At 41.1% G+C, this 26,057-nt stretch overlaps 2 protein-coding genes across 2 annotated transcripts; both read right to left on the bottom strand.

The window, feature by feature from the left end:
• Positions 1-19: 19 nt before the first annotated feature.
• LOC128226598 (aldehyde dehydrogenase, mitochondrial-like) lies at positions 20-12,271 on the bottom strand. The gene is made up of 14 exons (XM_052936554.1): positions 12,122-12,271; positions 11,629-11,733; positions 10,272-10,412; positions 5,551-5,677; positions 3,975-4,036; positions 3,677-3,805; positions 3,195-3,308; positions 2,677-2,779; positions 2,305-2,486; positions 1,704-1,868; positions 1,410-1,567; positions 963-1,037; positions 711-750; positions 20-389 (listed from the first exon to the last, which is right to left on the bottom strand). The coding sequence occupies exons 1-14, from the start codon at positions 12,170-12,172 to the stop codon at positions 357-359; spliced, it is 1,485 nt and encodes a 494-aa protein (XP_052792514.1). The 5' UTR covers positions 12,173-12,271; the 3' UTR covers positions 20-356.
• LOC128226600 (ankyrin repeat domain-containing protein 7-like) lies at positions 12,184-24,231 on the bottom strand. The gene is made up of 9 exons (XM_052936555.1): positions 24,158-24,231; positions 20,237-20,331; positions 19,630-19,756; positions 19,167-19,367; positions 18,742-18,860; positions 17,135-17,252; positions 16,660-16,766; positions 13,328-14,732; positions 12,184-12,268 (listed from the first exon to the last, which is right to left on the bottom strand). Exons 2-8 carry the CDS (start codon positions 20,324-20,326, stop codon positions 14,475-14,477), a joined length of 1,020 nt encoding a protein of 339 aa, XP_052792515.1. The 5' UTR covers positions 20,327-20,331; positions 24,158-24,231; the 3' UTR covers positions 12,184-12,268; positions 13,328-14,474.
• Positions 24,232-26,057: the final 1,826 nt, after the last annotated feature.

The raw sequence follows: 26,057 nt of genomic DNA, 5'->3' as shown, positions 1-26,057 counted from the left end.
GAAAAGTACCAGACACACAGAAGATAAAAAGTTCTTTAATTCAATATCATTCAACTTGAATCAACGTTGTAAAGGGTAATACTGATGCAAAGCCCTGAAAAGCCTGAAAAAATGCGTTTTTAAAGACAACACAAAAAACAGATAACCTTACATTTATCAATTAAGAGTTAATACGTTCTCGGCCCTTGAACCATGGGATTGACATATATTTTAAAGGCTTACTCTCGGCTGTTTAAGGTATTTACAAATAACATTAACACGTCTAGATTAACGGCACATCAAGCTGTTACAGCTTAAATATAAGCACATTCGCGGGAACATTGTATGGCACAAACTGTAGGATAATTCCGCCAACTTTACGAATTCTTCTGAGGGATTTTGATCACAACCTGAAATAGAAAAGCAATGCAATGCTTTAGTTTTAAGTAAGATTATTTTTATGAGAATTATACAACTCTAAGTCTGTATAAAATTCCACGAAAAGTTACAACTCGATCTACAGTTCGACATAAAGAAAATGAGTGAAAATCGACCACATCGACTAAAATAGGGGTTCGATATAGCGAAACATTCAGATAGAAAACTCGACAAGAGCAGATTTTTTATATAGAATAAGAAATAAATACGGGACCGGGGAATAAGTTCGACACAACTCGAGATATCCGATGTCAACATAGCGAGTTCAGACTGTACAATAGAAAATCTCTTACATTTTTCACTTCTGTGTACTGCTGGAGTCCGTATTCGCCCCTGAAGATATCGATACATTTGTAATATTGGGCCTATCATGCGTTCTCTTAGTATTATATTTGTGCTCATTTTAGATGTTCATTTCACTCCGTTAAATGTAAGTATAGTATTTTAAACGTGCTTTAATTGCTGTTACGTATGAATACATGTACATGGTATTTATAAGTTAAGTGTGCTTAAATGTTTAAACGCAGTTCTATTGCGATACGTACAGCTCTCTTCCGATGCCGGACATCTTGAACCCGCCGAAGGGTGACTGTGCATTCACAACCTCGTAACAGTTGACCCTGAACATGTAAAACAATACTCTGACAGTGACGGATTGTCTTAATACGAAACGGTTAAGTGATTAAGACAGGGCAAATTAACTATCACTCGAAGTGTATGAATACCAACAACTTTCATTCAAACTTACTACATTGTATATAGAGTTTATGCACGATTTAGTTCGAAACTTAATCAGATGTTCGTTGAAATTAAAAACTATAATCGGATAAAGACGAATATTTACGAACAATAAGCCAGCCACACATGTTGCCCTGTGATGTCATGTAGCGGTGTTCTTTTCATAACCATATTTCGGGAGATTATGCCTTTCCAGGCAAAACTTTAAAGAACTAGAATTGTCATAAGGCCATTTCATGTCAGGCCATACTGACCATACAGATCCGGCCTTGATCCCCTGTGTGAAGGTCATGGCCGTGTTGATGTCGTTGGTGAAGCAGGCGGCCGCCAGCCCGTAGCTCGTGTCGTTTGCGCGCCGTAACACCTCCCCCATCGTCTTGAACTTGAAGATGCTCTGGACAGGGCCAAAAATCTGGGAAAGCAAATGAACATATTATCAAATGTCACTGTTCACAAATCTTTATGAAACACAACTAATAGTCCTTCCAGAGAAAACCCCGATCGTTGGCAATTATTATTTAGATGGCATGATCAACTACAAGCAGTACCTCTTCCTGTGCGATCCTCATATCGTCGGTGACATCGGAAAAGACTGTAGGTTGTATATAGAACCCCTTGTCGCCTAACCGGGAACCGCCACACTGGAGCTTAGCGCCCTGCTCCTTCCCAGAATCGACAAGGGATAGGATTTTATTCATCTGTTCCTCATCAATCTGGTCAATGAGATAACCATGTTTGTTTACAATTGTATAGATGCCAGTTATACATGATTTCCAAAAAAATGAATAAATTAATCCTGAAAGACTTCATATACTTGACCAAAGCAGCGCGGACTCATAATAAATACACACACTTAACGCATCCGGGGTTATTGACGGAACACTGGCGCCCCCTCCCCTCCCCCCAAAAAAATGCACCATTTCGGACTAGAATTTGATAAAAAGTTCACGGGGTAGAACCCCTACCCCCCCCCCCCCCCCCCCCGTCAACATTTACATCAAATAAACTTTGGTTCTAATGGAGGTGCGCGCCAGTCAAAAGGTTACGCTCCTCAGTTCGCCCCCCGGTGTGTGTTACACCACGATCAATTGCTCGCTTTACATTGTAGAAAACATCGTTTGATATGATACCGGATGTGTTCTATCCTACCTGAGGTCCGTTCTCCACGTTGCTCCAGGGGTCGCCCACGGTCCGCTTCTTTGCGCGCTCCACGCACCTGCGCACGAACTCATCGTAAATGTCCTCGTGCACGAACGTTCGCGACCCAGCAACACAGCACTGGCCCATGTTCGTCATCGCCGCCTCGTTAGCGTTCTCAACAGCAAGGTCCACTGTGGGATGATGGGTAATTAATGTTTACAAACATTGACGTACTTATAACTAATATCGCGAACTAGTAGCATAAGGCGTTTGACTGAGTTCCATGGGTACTATACAAAATGCGTAAACGTTTAACATGGAAATAGCTCAAAAATTGTCAAAATTGAGCTGGAAATGTGATAATATCAAAGGAAAACCAACTGTCAGCATCCGGGAAGATGACGTTCGGTGATTTGCCGCCCAGTTCGAGTGTGGTCCGCTTCAGGTTGCTCATACCGGAAGCCTGCATGATGATCTGACCCACCTATACACACAAATGTACTGGGCATTACGTTTCAGTTATGTTGGCTGATCTGGTAGAACGTATATATACAGGTCTTGACATAAATACGGATATAACGCAATCGCACTTTCATCTTATCGTGACGTTCACTTGAGCACCTTACGGTGTGTCCGTCACATACCGCTATACATATGCAACGCCTATAACTCCTTTACAAAGATAAGTTACTATTAAGTACTACTAAGTAATACATATGTATTTATATTGTATGTTATGCATTTTGTGCAGGTGGGTTTTTAATACCAATGGAATTAAAGGCTCCATTTGACTTGACTACTGATTACTAAATACACAGCATTTGATTATTACGTTTAAATGACTAAGAATTGGGAAGTTGTCAGCTGTACAAAGCGGCAGTTGGATCACTATGGCGTACCTCTGTGGAGCCGGTGAAGGCGACCTTGTTCACGTCCTTGTGTTCGCTGATGGCGGCGCCGGCCGTGGGACCATAGCCAGGGACCATGTTCACCACACCAGGCGGGAAACCAGCCTGATAAATATATATAACCATATGGTAACCAACCGGCCAGTAAATAACGTGTTTGACAAATGTAAATTACACCTAACGCAAATGTCGAGTTATAGTTAAAGCGTATTTATTTTTACAACGATTGCAAAACCAGAAATAACAACATTATATTTATCACTCTTGTTGGCACGATGTTACTCGAGAGTGTGGTCTTGTGTTGTGGTAGAAAGCGGAGTATCCGGAGGAAACTCTCTTGTCTCGGTTCGTGGAACACAAACGAAACTAACATGCACCAAGGGCGGGAATCGAACCCGTGTTTCCTAGGTAAGAAACGAGGGCTCTAATTACTGCGCTAACTGGACAGCCTGAGTGTCGAGTTTAAGTCGTACCTCCTTGAGGAGCGCGCACGTGTACAAGGCCGTCAGCGGTGTCTGTTCCGCGGGTTTGATGACGCACACGTTACCCATGGCAACGGCAGGTGCAATCTTCCACGTCAACATCGCGAATGGATAGTTCCACTGGAACACAAAGATAGCAGGTAATAACTTTATAAATAAATGGTTTAGTTGAAAACAAGTTAGGCGGAAATGTTTGCAATTGTTAAAGTAAATCAGAACGAGTCTTGTGCGTATGGCCATCACTTTGTTATTTCTAATACTTTTTAATATCAACGTTCAATGTATTTACCGGAACGATCTGGCCACATACGCCAACTGGTTCATGGCGGGTGTAGCAGAAGAATGAACCGTCTGGAAGCAGCGAGATAACAGATGTAGCACGTGATAACAAGCAGTGAAAGTTTTATGTTTGTATTGTCTATACACTACCAACCACGCGTATTTTGCAGCGTTTTTGCAAAATATATATTCCGCGATATATTCCGCGGTAGCCAACGCGGCGGTGCGCGTCATCACCGCGTTCACCTGCTGCTACCGCGTACGACTTCCGAAAACATGCATGCAGTATATCTCCGCGATACGGCTTACCGCGATATGCACGTATTTTAACAGGTACCGTTTGTACAAATAGAAGATTTTCATCAAGTTATCATTGCGCTTGTTTAAATCATTTAAACAGTAATGAAATCAAAATGAATGTAACACATAACAAATCACATTTAAATTAAATGTGATTTGTTATGTGTTCCATTCATTTACTTCTTTACGAATATTACAATAATGGTTTAAGTGTCACATATACACAAACTTGAAAGAATACAACTGCGAAATGAAGGATTAAGTGCTTTGAAAGGGTCAGGGTTTTTTTTTTAAAGAAAGAAATGGTATTGGTATTAGTAGGCAGATTGTCGAGTATGACTTGGTGTCACAGGTATCTAAGTATATAAGTTGTTGAGGCATTTAGAGAGACCATAATTTATAGCGTAATTCGAACCATCCGTTTAAATGTTCAGATTTTATCAACTTATTATAAATTGTGAATAAAAGACTCGAGAAACGGGGGATACTATTCATACCTGAACATAATATATAAAATTCAATGTAAAGACATCGCTCTTATATAGATGCTAAAAAAACAACCAGAACACAAAGCATAGTAAAACGATTGAAAACGCGTGCAGTTTTATTTAATAGATTTTTTTATTCACAATCACACAAGTAAAACGAAGGTATTCGAAATTTTGATTTTTGCGAATAAGTTGACAATAGCGTCTGAATACATTCACAGTTGCAACGCATAATTTTCTGGGTTCAAACTACGTTTTGAGTACGAACCAATAATTGTAGATTACAGGTCGAGTCTGCATGAGTTTAATAAAACTGAGTAGAAATATATTTATATGACAGGACCAAAGAAAAGGCCTCTAGAAAATTGACATTTACCTTAATTACCGTTAATACACACTTCGCAACGCCGCGTATGGTGGTGACTCGACGCGGGGAACGCGGGGAGAATTATAGAAATAAACGTAGTGGGCGTTATTCTTCAATCGCAGTGTAAAGTGAAAATTAGATTAAAAAGATAACGTCCGCGGTAAGGAAAAATCGCGGCGATGTGCGAAATGTGCAAACAACGCATGCTTGGTAGTGAACATAATAAATATTTATTCGTAATCCATATAAATTATGTGATCAGTACCACTAATCCTAAATTATTTCTTTCAAAGGTAGAAGACAATTCCCGCACATTTGTCTTGAAAGAAGCCTGATCTATTAATGTTATTCATTGATGGTGTTATTTACATATTAAACATATTAAAACACCCCAAACTCCCCATGCAGACCAGCAATTAGTTAAATCGTACCGACAGGGATGGTTCGTCCCTGGACCTTGTCTGCCCAGCCGGCGTAGTAGCGGTACACCTTGATGCTGAACCGGATGTCGCCCACAGCGTTATTAAACGGCTTCCCGTTGTCGATAGTCTCCAAGCTCTGGGGTGGATGAGTAATAAGAGTTTTGATAAATGTTTTACATTTGAGTGTATCGATAGAACCAGTGACCATCACGTTGCTACGGATGGGAATATGGAAAGACGTAACCCAGCGAGTCTGCCTGATGGATGGGACTTTACATTATGTGTCGTTGTCCACTATTTTTATATACTTTAACTAGAAAGGCAAGCAACTGAAGACACAAACATGATTTGAAAGATGTGAAGGAATTGCAGTAGGGGATTCAGGTGGTACAGTGCCCTAACCCCTTGTGTTTGTATCCACTATGAGGGTACAGTGCCCTAACCCCTTGTGTTTGTATGCACTATAAGGGTACAGTGCCCTACCCCCTTGTGTTTGTATCCACTATGAGGGTACAGTCCCCTACCCCTTGTGTTTGTATCCACTATGAGGGTACAGTCCCCTACCCCTTGTGTTTGTATCCACTATGAGGGTACAGTCCCCTACCCCTTGTGTTTGTATACACTATGAGGGTACAGTCCCCTACCCCTTGTGTTTGTATCCACTATGAGGGTACAGTCCCCTACACCTTGTGTTTGTATCCACTATGAGGGTACAGTGACCTAACCCCTTGTGTTTGTATGCACTATAAGGGTACAGTGCCCTAACCCCTTGTGTTTGTATGCACTATGAGAGTACAGTGCCCTACCCCTTGTGTTTGTATGCACTATGAGGGTACAGTCCCCTAACCCCATGTGTTTGTATGCACTATGAGGGTACAGTCCCCTAACCCCATGTGTTTGTATGCACTATGAGGGTACAGTCCCCTAACCCCATGTGTTTGTATGCACTATGAGGGTACAGTCCCCTAACCCCCTTGTGTTTGTATGCACTATGAGGGTACAGTCCCCTAACCCCCATGTGTTTGTATGCACTATGAGGGTACAGTCCCCTAACCCCCTTGTGTTTGTATGCACTATGAGGGTACAGTCCCCTAACCACATGTGTTTGTATGCACTATGAGGGTACAGTCCCCTAACCCCCATGTGTTTGTATGCACTATGAGGGTACAGTCCCCTAACCCCCTTGTGTTTGTATGCACTATGAGGGTACAGTCCCCAACCCCTTGTGTTTGTATGCACAATGAGGGTACAGTCCCCTACCCCGTGTTTTTGCAAGCACAATGAGGGTACAGTCCCCTACCCCGTGTTTTTGCAAGCACAATAAGGGTACAGTGCCATAACCCCTTGTGTTTGTATGCACTATAAGGGTACAGTGCCCTAACCCCTTGTGTTTGCATGCACTATGAGAGTACAGTGCCCTATCCCTTGTGTTTGTATGCACTATGAGGGTACAGTGCCCTAACCCCTTGTGTTTGCATGCACTATGAGAGTACAGTGCCCTATCCCTTGTGTTTGCATGCACTATGAGAGTACAGTGCCCTAACCCCTTGTGTTTGCATGCACTATGAGAGTACAGTGCCCTAACCCCTTGTGTTTGCATGCACTATAAGGGTACAGTGCCCTAACCCCTTGTGTTTGCATGCATTATGAGGGTACAGTGCCCTATCCCTTGTGTTTGTATGCACTATGAGGGTACAGTGCCCTAACCCCTTGTGTTTGCATGCACTATGAGAGTACAGTGCCCTACCCCTTGTGTTTGTATCCACTATGAGGGTACAGTGCCCTACCCCATGTGTTTGTATGCACTATGAGGGTACAGTGCCCTAACCCCTTGTGTTTGTATGCACTATGTGGGTACAGTGCCCTAACCCCTAATGTTTGTATGCACTATAAGGGTACAGTGCCCTAACCCCTTGTGTTTGTATGCACAATAAGGGTATAGTGCCCTCACCCCTTGTGTTTGTATGCACTATGGTGGTACATCCCCTACCCCTTTTGTTTGTATGCACTATGAGGGTACATCCCCTACCCCTTTTGTTTGTATGCACTATGAGGGTACAGTGCCCTAACCCCTTGTGTTTGTATGAACTATGAGGGTTCAGTGCCCTAACCCCTTATGTTTGTATGCACTATGAGGGTAAAGAGCCCTAACCCCTTGTGTTTGTATGCATTATGAGGGTACATCCCCTACCCCTTTTGTTTGAATGCACTATGAGGGTACAGTCCCCTAACCCCTAATGTTTTTATGCACTATGAGGGTACATTCCCATACCCCCGCCCTTGTGTTTGTGTGCTCTATGTGGGTACAGTCCCCTAACCCCGTGTGTCTGTAAGCACTCTGTGGGTACAGTCCCTTACCCCTTGTGTTTGTATCCACTATGAGGGTACAGTTCCCTACTCCTTGTGTTTGTATGCACTATGAAGGTACAGTCCCCTACCCCTTGTGTTTGTATCCACTATGAATGTACAGTCCCCTACCCCTTGTGTTTGTATGCACTATGAGGGTACAGTCCCCTACCCCTTGTGTCTGTATGGACTATGAGGGTACGTACAGTTCCCTACCCCTTGTGTTTGTATCCACTATGAGGGTACAGTTCCCTACCCCTTGTGTTTGTATCCACTATGAGGGTACAGTTCCCTACCCCTTGTGTTTGTATCCACTATGAGGGTACAGTTCCCCACCCCTTGTGTTTGTATCCACTATGAGTTAACAGTTCCCTACCCATTGTGTTTGTATCCACTATGAGGGTACAGTCCCCTACTCCTTGTGTTTGTATCCACTATGAGGGTACAGTCCCCTACCCCTCGTGTTTGTATCCACTATGAGGGTACAGTCCCCTACCCCTCGTGTTTGTATCCACTATGAGGGTACAGTCCCCTACCCCTCGTGTTTGTATCCACTATGAGGGTACAGTCCCCTACCCCTCGTGTTTGTATCCACTATGAGGGTACAGTCCCCTACCCCTCGTGTTTGTATCCACTATGATGGTACAGTCCCCTACCCCTCGTGTTTGTATCCACTATGAAGGTACAGTTCCCTACCACTCGTGTTTGTATCCACTATGAGGGTACAGTCCCCTACCCCTTGTGTTTGTATCCACTATGAGGGTACAGTCCCCTACCCCTTGTGTTTGTATCCACTATGAGGGTACAGTCCCCTACCCCTTGTATTTGTTCCCTACTCCTTGTGTTTGTATCCACTATGAGGGTACAGTTCCCTACTCCTTGTGTTTGTATCCACTATGAGGGTACAGTCCCCTACTCCTTGTGTTTGTATCCACTATGAGGGTACAGTCCCCTACCCCTTGTGTTTGTATCCACTATGAGGGTACAGTCCCCTACCCCTTGTGTTTGTATCCACTATGAGGGTACAGTCCCCTACCCCTTGTGTTTGTATCCACTATGAGGGTACAGTTCCCTACCCCTTGTGTTTGTATCCACTATGAGGGTACAGTCCCCTACCCCTTGTGTTTGTATCCACTATGAGGGTACAGTCCCCTACCCCTTGTGTTTGTATCCACTATGAGGGTACAGTTCCCTACCCCTTGTGTTTGTATCCACTATGAGGGTACAGTTCCCTACCCCTTGTGTTTGTATCCACTATGAGGGTACAGTCCCCTACCCCTTGTGTTTGTATCCACTATGAGGGTACAGTCCCCTACCCCTTGTGTTTGTATCCACTATGAGGGTACAGTCCCCTACCCCTTGTGTTTGTATCCACTATGAGGGTACAGTCCCCTACCCCTTTTGTTTGTATCCACTATGAGGGTACAGTCCCCTACCCCTTGTGTTTGTATCCACTATGAGGGTACAGTCCCCTACCCCTTGTGTTTGTATCCACTATGAGGGTACAGTCCCCTACCCATTGTGTTTGTATCCACTATGAGGGTACAGTCCCCTACCCCTTGTGTTTGTATCCACTATGAGGGTACAGTCCCCTACCCCTTGTGCTTGTATCCACTATGAGGGTACAGTCCCCTACCCCTTGTGCTTGTATCCACTATGAGGGTAGAGTCCCCTACCCCTTGTGCTTGTATCCACTATGAGGGTAGAGTCCCCTACCCCTTGTGCTTGTATCCACTATGAGGGTACAGTCCCCTACCCCTTGTGCTTGTATGCCCTTGAGGGTACAGTCCCCTAACCCCTTGTATTTGTATGCACTATGTGGGTACAGTCCCCTACCCCCGTGTGTCTGTATGCACTGTTTTGAGGGGTTGCACACTGCGTATCATTATTTGTGTCCCGCGTACCTTTAACAGCATTGATGACTGTGTACCACTAGGAGGTTAAAGCATATATTAGAAAAAGTTCATCAACTGATATCTTGCACTTAACAAGCATTCGCTCACATGATGTTTACTCATAAACATGTAAAAATTTACTACGCATGACATATCTAGAACTTTCACGTCACATGAAGATGAATGAATGGATGAATGAAGGAATAGCAAGATGTACAAGCTGTATAAAAGAGGTTCAAATGAATATAACCTTTATCAATTGATGTGTTTCAAATTGTTTATATATATTATATTATATTATTATTATTATAATATTACTATATACCAAATGAATGTGTGTTTTGCGTTCCTATAATCATTTTTAATGCACTTGAACATGTATATGTAAATGATGTTCTATGTCCTGTACGAATGTACGCAGACTTAAATGATGTCACAGAATCAACAGAAATCATACCAGCTACAGCACCAATGTATACATGTACTTACAGCGATATAGCCAATATCCCTTTCTATCAGGTCTGCAAGGCGGTTGAGCAGCAGTCCCCGATCACTGGCGTCCATCTGCCGCCAGGGGGAGCCAAGCTCGAACGCTGCCTTCGCCGCCGCCACTGCCTTGTCGACATCAGCCTGAGGAAAACGTTATATGTATGTGTGGGTGAAGTGTGGCTCGGTTTAGGGGTCGTATGTGAAGTTATCTAATTAAAGATGCGCTCTCACTCCCAAGTACAGCAATTAATACAATTGTTTTCATATACCGGAAAGGATGAATGAATATCAAAAACAATAGTTCTTATGAAGGATACTGCGTTTAATTTGAAAGAAAGATGCAGAAAACACAGTATTTCTTTTTTATGAGACGATAGTTGTTCATTGCGTTCCCATCAGTTATTTAATGTTAGTTTTCAGCTATTACATACACGGTTAAAATCTTGTTGTCAGTAATTAATATTTTCCATAATGCAAGTAAGTAGTTAAAGGTTTATCAAATAAAATTTATGTTTGTTGTACATGTGTATTCATTGATTTTAGATACGAGTATCACTTTAAGAAGGTTGTTTAAAATCACGCACTGATATAATTAAGAGACAAACTGCAAACGTAGACACATGTCGCCGCATTTTGACTTTCATAAATCATATAGATATGATTTTTTTTCTTTGACGTCATTTTCTGAACGCTTTGATGGTGGAACCAAATGTCTGCCTTTTGGCAAATGTCGCATTATGTTACAAAACAATGATAAGGTCGGAGACGCTCGAAGTTCCGTCAAGGCTGTGACCTTTGTTTTTTGTCTGGAAGCATATACATGTTAAAACCAAACCACAGAGCAATGTCATGTCGGTATTTATATTATGACATTCCCCAAAATAGCGGGGAATGGGCCTTACCTAAAGTCCCTGGGGTGCGGGGGCGTGACGGGATTTTACCAGCAGTTCGTCCCCGCAGGACAAGGATCTTACCCGGGCTTGGCTGGACCGAAAGTCAAAGTCCCCGCTATTCCCCGGACCCCGGGGAGGGGGGGGGCTGGTTACAATTGACTGGTGAATAATTACCATTCCATTTAGGCATGAGAGAAATTCGTTATAGATGGTTAAGTAAAGGTGGGCCTAAAATCATTTTCACATTAAAAACCGTCGCAATTTTGCATGGGTAAATTTAAGCGTGTTTAACGTGCATTAAACTGCCAAAGGCGAAACTAATAACTGTCAAAAAATGACTGCTGACAATAAAACAGTTTACGGTCGCTGCAAAAACAAATAGGGGACGTCGTCAAACCGGACACGAACTTGTTTTACACATGTCAAGTATTCAGACCAGCGCTAAAATACATGTTCGACCATACCTTGTCTCCCTCCTGGACGTCGACAATCTTCTCGCCATTGGCAGGGTTCACCGTCGGGAATGTCCGACCGGACACGGAGTTTACCCACTCATTATTGATGAAAACCTGAAAGAAAGAAACAAGTTTCCTGAAGTAGACCCGGATCGATATTCATAAAACATCCTATGCATTTCCTAACTTGAGTCCTAATTCATATTCCTAGCTAAAATGTCTCACTGGTCATAGTCATAGACAAACAAGACAGATTATCAAGGAAGTAGTAAACGAATGTTACACGAAACGTCGCAGTTCGCAGGTGAAAAAAACTACCCTACTCTGCCAGCATGTCTGCCAGCTTTACAATGACTAGTTTATACCGTGATAATGCAGTGAAGCAGCTTGTAGACTAGTTTACATTTTACTTTTAAACCGCCATTTTTCAGGTAAACAACTTTATGTTAAATATGAATACTATTCGGTTTTGCATTAAGCAGTGGAAGGAAATGCGTCTTACCTGGGTGCATTTTATCTCCGGATTCTTGTTCGGTGCTGGAAATTCCGCCATGTTTTTTTGCACTCACTGCTGGCGGCAAGAAAGATAACTGGCGGATAGAGCTACACGAGTGTCGAGTGACATTGAACGAGTGACGGCAAAATGGGACTAGCAAGATAATTTATGATTACATGTGTAAGTTTGTGATAAGCAGCTTGAACTATATTACGGACGATAAATTTCTATCGTTTGGTACAAGCTGAGTTTTATTTAAAAAAGATGTTACGATATATTTCTGCTCATATGAGCGTGAGTTTTGATCGCGTGCTTTATGTAACATTCACCGTTGGAAGTCAACAAACTACAAAATAACTAAACGATCTAAATAAATTGAAATATCGTGGCATTTTAAAGACAGTGCAAACGCAAACTTCAAATGGTCTGACCTGTCGAAAGTGAAAATTGGTATTTGATTGATTTAACTCAAGTGATTTAACCTTTTCGGCGACCAAAGACGTTAATTATTCAAGACGCGGACAGTTGTTGGATATCACGGTTATTCAAGGCCGTGACTGTCAATAAGGCTCTCGGCTCCTTTGCAATCGCGGGAACTCCTCAATCACACCAAACACACACCATAATGCTATTATGATAACCGTACACGCTTAGGCCAAAACAAAATGTACGTGATGTTAGCGACCTAGCGGCGTGAAGTAAGCGGCCGAGCGGCGTGAAGTTAGCGGCCTAGCGGCCAAGTGGCGTGACGTTAGCGGCCTAGCGGCCTGGCGGCCGAGCGGCGTGAAGTTAGCGGTCTTGCGGCCTAGCGGCGTTAAGTTAACGGTCTGGTGGCCTAGTGGCGTTAAGTTAGCGGTCTGGCGGCCTAGCGGCGTTAAGTTAGCGGTCTGGCGGCCTAGCGGCGTTAAGGTAGCGGCCTAGCGGCCGAGCGGCGTGATTTTAGCGGTCTGGCGGCCTAGCGGCGTGAAGTTGGCGTCCCAGCGGACTAAAAAGACTCAACGTTTTTTCCGAAACGTCGATTATGCAGTTTAATTGGGGGCCTTTAATTGTTCCCATAGGGTTAGGGTACATGCAAAAAAACCAGTTCTTTGTTTCCATCAAATACAGAAAGAAGGTAAGCATTACTCTTTCTTTCTATTTTTTAAGAACCACGATTCTATTCCAAACCAACCAATATGCAAATTTTAAATATGAAAGTTAATGGAAACAAACCTGTTTTTTACACATTGGCGTCAACTATTCTGTATTCCGACACACATATTGTGAATCCTCGATGCCGGGTGACAACATATAACTTAGGTAACATTTGAAAAGGTTATGTGTGCAAAGGCAGAAATGTAAATACATAACCAAGAAATTACAACAAACAAATTTTCACGGCCTTCAACAATTATTGCAATGTAGGTTTCTTTATGATCAATTTTAGTTGATATAAACAGCGAATATACAACTGTTATCACTTGTGTATGCTGCACTTTGGGACGTTTATTTTACATATCAATAATTATCAATGACATACTTTTCAACAGATACGAAGTGTATTTAGGGTCACTCCATTATTTAGTATAATCAGGTATAAATAAATAAACATGAAGGTTAGAGCTGTCAGAGTATTTAAATAACCCATACCAGGGGTATTTGGGTTAGAGTCCTTAAAATACATTATACACATAGCATGTTTATTGGCCCGCACTAAGAACACTAGTAACCGAGAAACGCACTTTTGATTTCTATAATGGAGAAATTAAAAGCATCTTCTACGCTGTACATATGTATATTGTCATACTCTCAACAGTTTGTTTTCTGTTTATCAATATAAATGATTAACGATATGAATAAAATTAGAATAAAGTGCTAACAACGAGACCAGATCGATATACATTATAAATTAACTATATCAGGGAAGGGGCGATTAATAAGTATAAAATGTATTTTAGACTACACAAAAAGTAGCACATACTTCATGGCCCCAACGCGTTTGCAAACAGTGCTCAAACAAAAGATGTCACGATTTCACAGATGTATTTATGCCTCGACACGAGTAGACCGAGGATATCTTAATTCAGAGGGGACACATCATGACTGTATCTAGTTGAGCTGCCCGAACGCGATCCGTCTTGATGCCTCTGCCATACCATGGACACTGGATTTGCTAGTCAAACAGGCTATCACAGATGTGGGTATAATATTCTCAGGAGAACACGTAAATATCTACAATTAATTTTAACTATGCACACTCTACCAACACGGCGGTCAGAGGCTGTATTTAATAACCAGCCTAGATTTCACTTCATTTTAAGATTAGAAACCAAGTGTTGTATTGACCTGTGAACATAACCAGCCAGTTGACTGAATGGAATCACTGAGGCATGACGAGTAAGGTCAATGATAAGAACGCTGTTGAATACGGCTCCAGATCTTTAGGTCCTATGTCCCGGCACAAGAGGAAGTCCTGTAGCACCCGGGGTAGGTCGAGGCTGCTAGCGCGCACCAGTCCTTCCGGTCCCAGCTGACCTCTTATGTAGCCCCTACTCAGGCGCTTCAGAGAGCGTGGGGTGTGTATCTCTTCAATTATCCACGCCTTGAACTCCGGCAACCGGTCACACAGGTATAAAATCTGGGGGAAATGATACATGTATAGCACATCAGCGACTTCAAATACCGAGTACAAAGAACCGGCGACAAACAATATATTGTCTAAACTATTGGTCGTATGTTCATTGTTTTATAATTCAAGACGTACTTAGTAACTTTAATGTTTTCCAAGTATCCGAAGTATTTAATAGGCCTTTTTTTATTTGATTCTATGTTTTACGAACACCGCCGCTCAAAAAAAACCATTTTTGAAATAAAATTGTGATTTCGTTTTTTTTATTACCGCCGATGAAACTTTATCGCGGCAAATCATTAGAAGAGGGCTGAAAAAATATTGGTGTAAACATTTCTGAAAAAGTTTAAGCCAATGAAAAACATTCATTGGATTTGCAGGCTGGTGCTAAAAACCTGGTATCCGGTACCTGGTATCCAACAGTATCCGGTATCACTTTCTGATACCGAATTATGTTGATATCAGGGTTAATATCAGATGACAAATCCAAGTATCCACGGTCCGTTATAAATTTCTATTTGACAACCAATGCATACTTTAAATAACACGGTATCAACATAATCCGGTATCATAAACTGTGATAACGGCTTTTCTCGATATCGATACCTGGTACCGGGTTTTAGCTCACCCGGATAATTCTTTGCGGCAGGATGACTTCCGGTTTATTTCCGGGTTATAACGAAGTATAACAACAGCGATAAATATGGACTAATTATCGTTCCAGGTTTGTTATTATTTATTGTCATTTAAATGAGTTCATATTATATTATTGTGATATAATTTGAATGTCATGAGCTATAAATCGCTTGACTGTTTACCTGGACAGTTTAGTTCTGGTGGGTGGGGTAGATGGTTCAGAAAAGACAGCTTCTGAATGATTTGTTACTAGTTAGTTATGTTTAATATTATGATGGCCACCGGACTAGTCACATACACACAGGCCTGGAATTAAATCGGGGTCCAGATTGTCTTTAAACCCATCCATAAATAAGTCTGAGAGTAACTTACTTTTTTTTATGAAAAATATACTTTTTATGTTCCATTCCTTTCTTTACAGATATGATTCAAATATGCTGATGTTATCTACTGAGACCATCACTTTCAATGAAGAACATTACTACAATCGGTTGGGCTGCTAGACTGGTAGCAACATGATGTAGTAAGCTAGTGCCTGTTGAAACTCTATTGTTGGTTGGGCATCAATTGCTTACTGGACCGCTATATTGGATGGACCATACTTGTTGGTTGAACAACAGTTACTATAAATGGTTGGTCCGGAAGTGTTGGTTGGACCACCAGTGTTGTTTGGACTGCTTGTTGGACAGAATGTGTGATGGACAACTAGTATTATTTGAATCACTGTTTGATAGACAGTTTTTTTTTATCAGACAGCTATAATCAGTTGATTTACAAGTTCCTGGATCGCTAGTTTCTGGCGGATAAATATTCCCTGTATAGAAAGAAACTAAAAAGCTCTGTTGCTTACTGTAACAATGACATGGTTGGTGAATTAGTATCAGACACTTTGCAGCCAAGACAACACAGCAGTGAAGTGATAGCCGATTCCTTAAACTCTAAATGGCAAATAAATTTACCGAAAATAGTTGATTTTTTTATGTCACTTGTCTATTAAAACATGCATTTTTAAAGTGATTAATGAAAATATGAAGTGAACTTGTCAGATAAAGCAAAAACAAATGTGCACACACTTACATATTGACTTGACATTAAAATAGAAAATCATAAAGAATACATCATAGCTTTTGCTTTTCTCAATCTGTGTGGGTTTTTTCCTGACCAAAAAATAAAATTCCAGAAATGTAATTTTATTTTTATTTCCTCCTCCTCTGACACTTCACAACTCTGGCCGTTCGTAAAACATATAATTTAAAAAAAGGCCTAAATTACTTAATACACAAACACCTCTCCAGCGTACATTTTCTTGCTGCATAATGGCGGCATCACGGTGGACATCAGCTAGCAGCAGCGCCACGATGTTGGTCAGCACCATTTTCTCTATCGCTATGTCTAGCAATGTACGGCCTGGAATACAAAGGTATACAGGTGTGCAATTCGGTACCGTTTAAATACATCTCAGTTTACACTAATGCAGTCTAAGAAAAAAACACTGGGTGTTGATAATTTAAAAAGTTGTTAATGATTTCAGACATTTTGTCTACACGTTAAAAATTACTTCAAGTAATGACAGAAGTCGTTGATCTACGACCAAGAATTCTAGGTGTGAGTTTGTACTTAGCAGAGAGTTTTAACAGTAGAACTGCATTGTTGAAACCATCTCGAAATCGCTGCTTGGATCCTTGATAAAACGGGTCGCTAAACAACACCGTACATATGCACTGTACTGTATGCCGCGAAGGCTCAAGACACAACATGAATTATGAGTTATTCACCCTTCCGGTCAATAATGTTGATGTCCGCGCCGTTATGTATGAGACAGAGTAGCAGGGAGCTCAGACGGGTCTTGTGTCCCACGCAGAACTCGATCGCCGTCATACCGTTATCGTCACGCTGAAAAAAGCAGAATATATCTAGTTTTGTATTATTTTTTGTATTCCCCCCCCCCCCCCCGACGAAGTCTAATCGTGTTTATCAATACAAAAACACGGTGTTACAAGGTGTTGTTTCAAACTAGAATCTTAACAATCATGGTTGAGTGATGAAGGCTTTATATAAATGTACGTTTACTGTCCGTAAGCTAAGATAAAAACATTCGTTGGCACTACCTCCAAAAAAAGAAAGTGTGGAATCGTTAAATGGGCATCCAAATATCCACTTCACGTTTATATCAATGTTGTGCTGTTTTACAGTTATTACACAACACTAAGAGGTAATGCTACGGTATGGTTGTATTGCAATTTAGACTACATGTCCCGTACAATATGTTATCCGGAGGTCATGTACCTTAGAAATAACGCAATATATGAGCACACCGACAAAGTAACCACTAGTGTACATGTAAACACTGCCTTGATGATAAAGGCTCATTAAAGTCATAATAAATCAGTTCAACTAGCCAAAATTATATTTTACACATACTTGAACATGTATATCATCAATATAATACATTGCCTTAAACATAAAATGAGATTTGACAAATTTCAAAAGTACCCTATACTGTAATATGATATAATACTGTGCATGTAAAATATCCATGTTATTTGGTTGTTCAGTAGCTGTTGTCAATGTAAGCAAACATTTTCTTTCGACTTTGTGCATTATCTTTTGAGTATGCAGTTTCTGTATATGTGACGTCGTCTGCAAAAATGAGTCCTGCAGAGGTACAAGTGGTCTGTTCATTTTGCGATCTCTTAATCCTTTTATTATATATATATAATGCGCATGAGTTTGTTGAACGTATTCAATCCGTTCAAGTTAAAGTGAATAGAAAATTAGCAATGTATGTGCGTTATGCATTTAGTTTAAGAAAAACGCATTGTATATAACTTTATTTATAATACTAATTTTATTTGGAAATTTATACGAAGTTAATTTATGTTCTTTATATGCATATAAATAATATCGCATTGATTTATTGAATGCTTTAAAATATTCATATATCTGCTTAGTTGCAAACTCAGGGATATGTATCTTTGAATAAATTTTATGTAACATTCATCAAGAGAAGTAAGTTAATTATTGCATTCATCAGTAAGTTACATTAAAATAAGTCTAGCTCAATGTTGTAGATAGCTATAAGATGCTCAAGCTCGCTATCGCGTCTAGAAACCATAAGACATCTTCGTCACGAATCCAAGGAGAGATGTTGTACGGAAAGAGTTTCAACAGTACTGCACTTTGGAAAGTCTCTCATAGGTACAAAGTAGTTCCCAGAATTCTTGATGAAAAGCCTTCCAGTGTCGTTTACCAGAGAAAGAGAAAGTGCCCTTGTTTGGACTAGAACCCACGACCTCTTTGGTGAGAGGCGGACTCCTATCTACTATACAACGTTCATTTATAGATATTATGAAGGGGCTCGAAATATAGCAAGCTGCCTCACCTGGTTGATGTTGGCCCCATGTTCCAGCAGCAGCTTGACGAGGGGTAGGTTCCGGAGGGAGCAGGCGCACATAAGCGGGGTGGCTCCTTTCAAGTTTGTTATGTTCACATTGCATTTCTCTGTAAACAAGGAAAGTCACGCATGGCTTCAAAGTCTGCATCCATACTTTGTAAACTTTCTGAGATTTCCGTAGTTTGATTAATGCATTTGAAATATAACCTGACCCTGCCATTAGCAAAACATAATATGCGATCAAGACCATTCTGGTATTCTGCAGTGATTTCTAAGATTTCCGTCGTTTGACTAATGTATTCGAAATATAACTTCATTCTGTTACTAGCACAACTTTACAAATGGTCAAGATCAGTCTGGCATTCTGCAGAGTCACTAGAGAGCAACACTATCGTTAGTAAAATGATACATACTCGACAGCAGTAGCTGTATGAATTCTAGAACTGGCTTTTTATGAGAGCACATGTGGTAGAGCGGTGTAGTGCCATTATTGCCGGTAAGGTTGAGGTCGGCCCCGAGTCCAATGAGCATCCGCGCGCAGTCTAGCTGGTCAGATGTGACCGCGGCCAGCAGTGGCGTCCGTCCACTACAGCCCTGTACATCAATGTTACAACCTGGATAGAGAATGCAAACAGTATTATTTTATTGTTATGCAAGCTGCATGGTTACATTAAACAAAGCAGACACTGGACTGAACGGGTTTTCAACATACCATTAACAGCAATGCTAGATCTTAACCTTTCATTGAATTTCATGAAGCTAAGTAACAACATATATTAGAAACTTTGGCAGAGGTCAGTGATATCTTAATTAAATAGATATTTCACTGACATACGACGCTTTTTCTGTGACAGTTGTTATAGCTTTGCCTGATACCTAGTTCGACAAGCAGCTGTATGACAGAGCGTCTGTTGGTCACGACCGCAAAGTGTAGAGGAGTCCGCCTCTGTTCGTCCGTGATGTTGATGTCCACCCCCTCCGTGTTCAACAGCTCCCGGAGAACCTGAAGTTGAAACTACGTAGTAGATATCCGTTTCCGCCAACACAAGAACGACGACTACAACTGTGATACTTGTTCATATCTCTCCGCAAAAAATGTGGTTAATCGGCAGACGGCCGCCTTGTATAACCCCGCCCAGGTATGGGGAATAGCGAGGTCTATGACTTTTGGTCTAGCCAAACCCGGGTAAAATCCCCGTCCTTCGGGGAAAAACTGCTGGTACAATCCTCGCCGAATGCCCCACACACCACGTGGACATCCAAGGTAAGGCACATTTGCCGCTATTTTCGGCGCGCAAACAAAACCACAGCTATCACACGGCACTGCGGGGCCAGCTGGAAGGTAAAACACGGCCCATTTCCACCGCTATCTCCTGTATACCCCCGAACCTGGGGGTGGGGGTGGAGGTGGGGCGTGGCTACAGTTGACTGGTGCATTATACAATTACTAATATGCTTACAATCAAGAAGAGCTATCACATACTATAAGCATATGCTGGTCCCATGTTGTTTGACCCCAGGCGTGGATAACGGATGCAGTGAGAGGTAGGGGCATGGGTTTTGCAACCGACATGACGTCTTTATGAAAATTGAAAAATCTCAATGGCATGACACGGTTACAGCCCATACGCGAATACGCTTTCACCCACCTCATATAAGTAGATCCAAAAATTTAACCATGCTAGAATTTTTTTTCTCCCACCTCAGATAAGTAGATCCAATAATTTAACCATGCTAGATATTCTTATCTTGCCCACGGGCGAAGACAAAATGCCCGTATGGAACTCCTTTTTAACGGTCACCACAATATAATTACCTCCCTTGTTGAAGACTGGACCGTCAGTAGCATCAAGGAAAGCTTGTCTTCTGGTAATATTTAGAACGCTAATTAATTATTTCTCGCTTCAACTGTCACCATAAAACAGTTTTCACGCACCATTCAAGAAATAATGCTTCATTTTCCTTAGAACTATATAAAAGGACCGATTTGACTATTAACATTAACTGGATCACTGCGCGCGTATCCATGACAACCACGTGCTATCGCATATTCATACGCAATTATTTTCACTAAGCACAAAAGAGTTCCAGCAAAAAATAATTTTTTAATTAATTTTGTTTAACTGAGGTGGGAGAAAAAGCATCTACCATAGCCGCTCGTATAAGATAGTTTCATCCCGACCCTCGCGCAGGGTGTTTTGCGGAAACTCGGCAAACCTCGTTTCCGCAAAACACCCTACGCTCGGGTCGGAATGAACCTATCTTACACTCTCGGCCATGGAAGATACTTATAATCTTGCCCACGGGCAAAAAGAAAACAAGTACCCGTATGGAACTCCTTTTTATTGTCATCATACAATTACCCCCCTTGTTGAAGACCCTCGTCTGTAGCATCATGGAAACCTTGTCTTGTGACAATATTCAGTATCCTTATTTATTATTTCTCGCTTCAAATGGTATCATGAAAAAGTTTTCACGCTGTATTTAAGAAATAATGCTGCACTCTACTCAGAACTATTTCAGGAACCATTTGACTTTTAATATTATCTGAATCACTGCGCGCATATCCATGACAACCACGAATTATCGCAAATCTATACGCATTTGTTTTCACTACGCTCAAAAGAGTTCAAACGAAAAAATACAATTTTACATCTACCATAGCCGCTTGTGTAAGATAGGTTCATCACATCCATCGCGCAGGGTGTTCTGCGGAAACTTGGTATACCTCGTTTCCGCCAAACACCCTACGCTCGGGTTGGGATGAAGCTATCTTACACTCTCGGCCATGGAAGATACTTATATTCTATGTGCATATTTACAGCATTTTATAATCATTAAACTCTAAATGTAACATTGACCTTTTAGGAGGGCACATGGGTCTTGCACGCGACACGTTGTCTTTATGCGCCGAACACACGTGCCACTGATTAATTTTAAAATCCCTTTGTGCATGACAAAGCCACAGACAGGTAACGGCCAACGATACTGTACATTCATATAATTATGCAGCATTGTATAATGATTTAACACGAAGTTTTACCTTGATCTTTGACGTAGGGATGTGGTTCTTGCACGCTCCACTTCTTTATGTACCGAACATATGCGCCAGGATATAATTATAAAAATACCTTTCCACATGAAAACATTATAGCCTGGACACGACCAACTATACTCTATGTGCTTATTTACAGCATTCCATAATTATTTAGTTCTAAGTGTGACATTGAACTTTGAGCTAGGGTCGTGTGTCTTACATACAACATGTTACCTTAATGAAGAGATCACATGTGCCTTTTGTTCCCTCTGTGCATGGCAAAGTTACATCCCGGATCACTGTTCTGTGTATGCAATTATGCAGCATTCAATAATGATAAACCCATCAATTTGGCATAGACCCTAGAGGTAGGGATGTTGGTCTTGCAAGCGACGCCATCTGTATGTACCCACCACATGTTCAAAGTAGTTTAACATCACTCCCTGTGTCACAAAGTTACCACTCGGACACAATCAACTATGTGCATATATGCAGCATTCCATACTAATTAAACTAAAAGTATGACCTTAAACTTAGGGAAAGGGTTGAGGGTTTTGAACGTGATAAATCGCCTTTACGCGTCGAACAGATGTGTCGATTTATATTAAAATCCCACTGCGCAAGCCAAAGTTACAGCTCAGACACGACCAAACTATACGGTATACGCGGCATTCCATAATGAAAACCTTGTAAGCGTAACCTTGACCTTAAAAGTAGAGACATGGGTCTTGGACGCGACACGTCGTCTTTATGTAAAGAACACAGAGTTACAGCCCGTACACGGAAAACCGGGCGAACGGACGGATGGTGCGTTTAACATACCTTAAGTATAACCCTTGACGAAGTTTCAGACGATCGTGGTCATATATTTACCTTAAATTGTCGTCATTCTAAATTTGCTAATATACTTCCCTCAAACCATGATCACGTCAGTGGGGCATATATTTCATGTCCAAGAGTGTTCCGAACGACATTTGTACATATCATGTATATTTTATGTAAGAGTGGTCTCGTGGTATAGCGGTACAGGAGTTTAATTAGGCTGTGGAGGTGGTATAGACGGTACATATTTTGAAGTTGTAGGGGTAAGGTAAAGCCTGTAGGTGATCTAGTGGTATAGGAAGTAGAGATTGAAGATGTTGTAGAGGTGGTATAAGTGATCTAGTGGTAAAGGTGATAGAGATGGAAGAGGAAGTATAGGTCATCTCATAATATCTAGTGCTATCGATAATCTTGTAGCATAGGTGATCCACTGGTACGGGTGGTAGAAGATATCAAGTGGTAAAGATGACCTAGTGGTATAGGTGATCTAGCGGTATAGGTGACCTAGTGGTATAGGTGATCTAGTGGTATAGCTGGTCTAGTGACATAGGTGACCTAGTGGTATAGGGGATCTAGTGGTATTAGGGATCTAGTGGTAAAGGTGATCTAGGGGTGTAGATGATCTAGTGGTATAGGTGACCTAGTGGTATAGGTGATCTAGTGGTATAGGTGACCTAGTGGTATAGGTGATCTAGTGGTATAGATGATCTAGTGGTATAGGTCATCTAGCGGTATAGGTGATTTAGTGGTATAGGTGATCTAGTGGTATAGGTGATCTAGGGGTATTGATGATCTAGCGGTATAGGTGATCTAGAGGTATAGGTGACCTAGTGGCATGGGTGATCTAGTGGTATAGTCGACCTAGTGGTAAAGGTGATCTAGTGGTATAGGTGATCTAGTGGTACGGGTGATCGAGTGGTATAGGTGATTTAGTGGTATAGGTGATCTAGTGGTAAAGGTGATCTAGTTGTATAGGTGATCTAGTGGTATAGGTGATCTAGTGGTATAGGTGATCTAGTGGTATTGGTGATCTAGTGGTATAGGTGATCTAGTGGTATAGGTGATCTAGTGGTATGGGTGATCTAGTGGTATAGGTGATCTAGTGGTATAGGTGATCTAGTGGTATGGGTGATCTAGTGGTATATGTGACCTAGTGGTATATGTGACCTAGTGGTATAGGTGATCTAGTGGTATAAGGGACCTAGTGGTATATGTGACCTAGTGGTAAAGGTGATCTAGTGGTATAAATGATCTAGTGGTATAAGTGACCTAGAAGTACATTTTCTAGACGTGGTATATGGGTTCTAGTGGAAGGGGTTGGAGAGGTGGTAGAGGACAAGAGGTGATGATGTCAAGTTGATATAGGTGTCCTCCTCTAACTAAAGGTGTCTTGAATGAATGTTCTCTATGGACACGTGTATTAGTTTCCATTCAAGAAAAATACTCGATAGGGGTTAATATCAGCTAAATGATGTCTTTACAATCGAACCAAAAGAAAACGCACGTAGTTTAAACCAAACTAGTAGTGCATGGGTGTGGTGCTACCTGGTATGTGGAGTGAATTACGGCGAGGTGGAGGGCGGCGTATTGAGTCGTGCGGATCCGATGGGACATTGTGCTGGCCGTCAACGTGTAAGACCCGCCTGAAAGAGAATTTACATACTAGATTTAATTGAGTTATACATGACAGGTATATATACAGAACTTGATACATAGAAAATCGATAAAGCCGGAATTGTAGTTGCTCTGGAAATGCAGCTTTATGCATCTTTTATAACGAGGCTGTTCTGATAAACGTTTTTTTTTACTGAAGTGCATTCTGACATACCATTAAATGTTGTGTTGATATCGAAACCTGCCCGTAATTGCCGCGTACCGGATGGCGCGGAAAATTTGGGGTTCACCTTCAGGTATGGACGCCTCCGTTAACGGGTCCGTCAACCGTATCACCGCATCCTCCGCCTCGGGAACCATCAACTCCATTGGTATTTGGCGTGACTACAGTACAGACGACATTAAATTAAGAAATTATACACATGTGTAGTATTACCTTTAATACGATATACATTACCAATACGGCGTTGAACTGACCAAACTTCTATACCATCATTGAAATTTCGTTAATTGAAAGATTTCGTCGAACATTTATGGAGTTATCCATTGCCATTTTATATTCTATTGCTGCGTAACAAATACTTAAAAAGCTCCCTTACCCCACCCCGTACCAACATATGGGGAACGGGAGTGTGGGGTGGCAGTCTTATATATTAGAGCATTTCAAAAATGATCATTTTCAATTATACTATAAGTTAATATTTAATTATTTATTCAGTCGGCAAGATATCAACAATACAACATGTCCTAGTTTAATCAATGACAATCATATAAATATATAACACGTACCATTAGTATTGCCATTAACTAGACTATAGAAACACAAGTTATCCTATGATCTTATAGACAGTCAGCGCTTGTGATATGGTTTTTTGGCTAACGCTGTACACAGCGTAGCACAAGTTGAAGTTTAACCCTTTATGATTAAACGAATAGCTCGCAATCCTGAGGCTGAGGTAATACCTAAATATAGCTAGAGAACTTCAGCGAACAGCGTGTTTAATGTGTAGTAAACATCAAGAATAATATCTACATTAAAGTTTTGAAAGCCAGAACTAAATTACTGTATTGTGATAATATAGCTATGGTCAATTTTTGAATTTTTCTCTTTCCTAGTTTATATTTTTCAGAATGTTGCCTAAAGAGGAAGTTGGGCTATTTTTCAAACAGGAATTTACCTCGACAAGACGCACGAGTGCAATTAAAAGATTTGAGTCTCATTTAAAATCAATATGTCATCTATCTGTAACCGATTATTTAGTAGGACTACGCTTTTCCCTCAGTTAAGAGACTTCTTAATGTTCTGTACATAATTTATTGATTTCAAGAACATTATTTTTAGTAGATCTTGTTTATGAAATTGGGTACGAATACAAATTTTAGAACTTTGGTGACATCGCTTGACCAACTTGCTGACGACGGAGATACAATGGAATCTGGTCATAAAACATCAGCCATGCAATTCATCTTTAATGTGTCGCTGGTAGCATCAGAACACGTTCTCTCTACTCTCGTTCCATTGTCGACCGCACTGCATAGCAAAACCTGTGACCTGGTTAAAGCTGCTTACGACACTTAGGTTGTGATAAGGCTGCTACAGGTACATCGTGTCTTAGGAGGGGTAGCGGTTCTAACCCTTTATCAGCCTACTCAGATGTTACACTTTGCTGTCTGTGAATAAAACAAGTATTTGGTAAATCATCATGGCATTATCAAATAATTTTAAAGTGCTTCTGACTATTTTCAAGTATTAGTAATTAAAGCTACATATTAAGCAGGTAAGGACATGAAAAATACAATTCCAAATCCGTATTGTAATAATTACACACTC

This window comes from Mya arenaria, chromosome 3 (assembly GCF_026914265.1).
Source record: "Mya arenaria isolate MELC-2E11 chromosome 3, ASM2691426v1".
NCBI classification, from domain to species: domain Eukaryota; kingdom Metazoa; phylum Mollusca; class Bivalvia; order Myida; family Myidae; genus Mya; species Mya arenaria.
The sequence above is the reverse complement of the archived record's forward strand: the minus strand, read 5'-3'. Positions and strand labels throughout refer to the sequence as shown.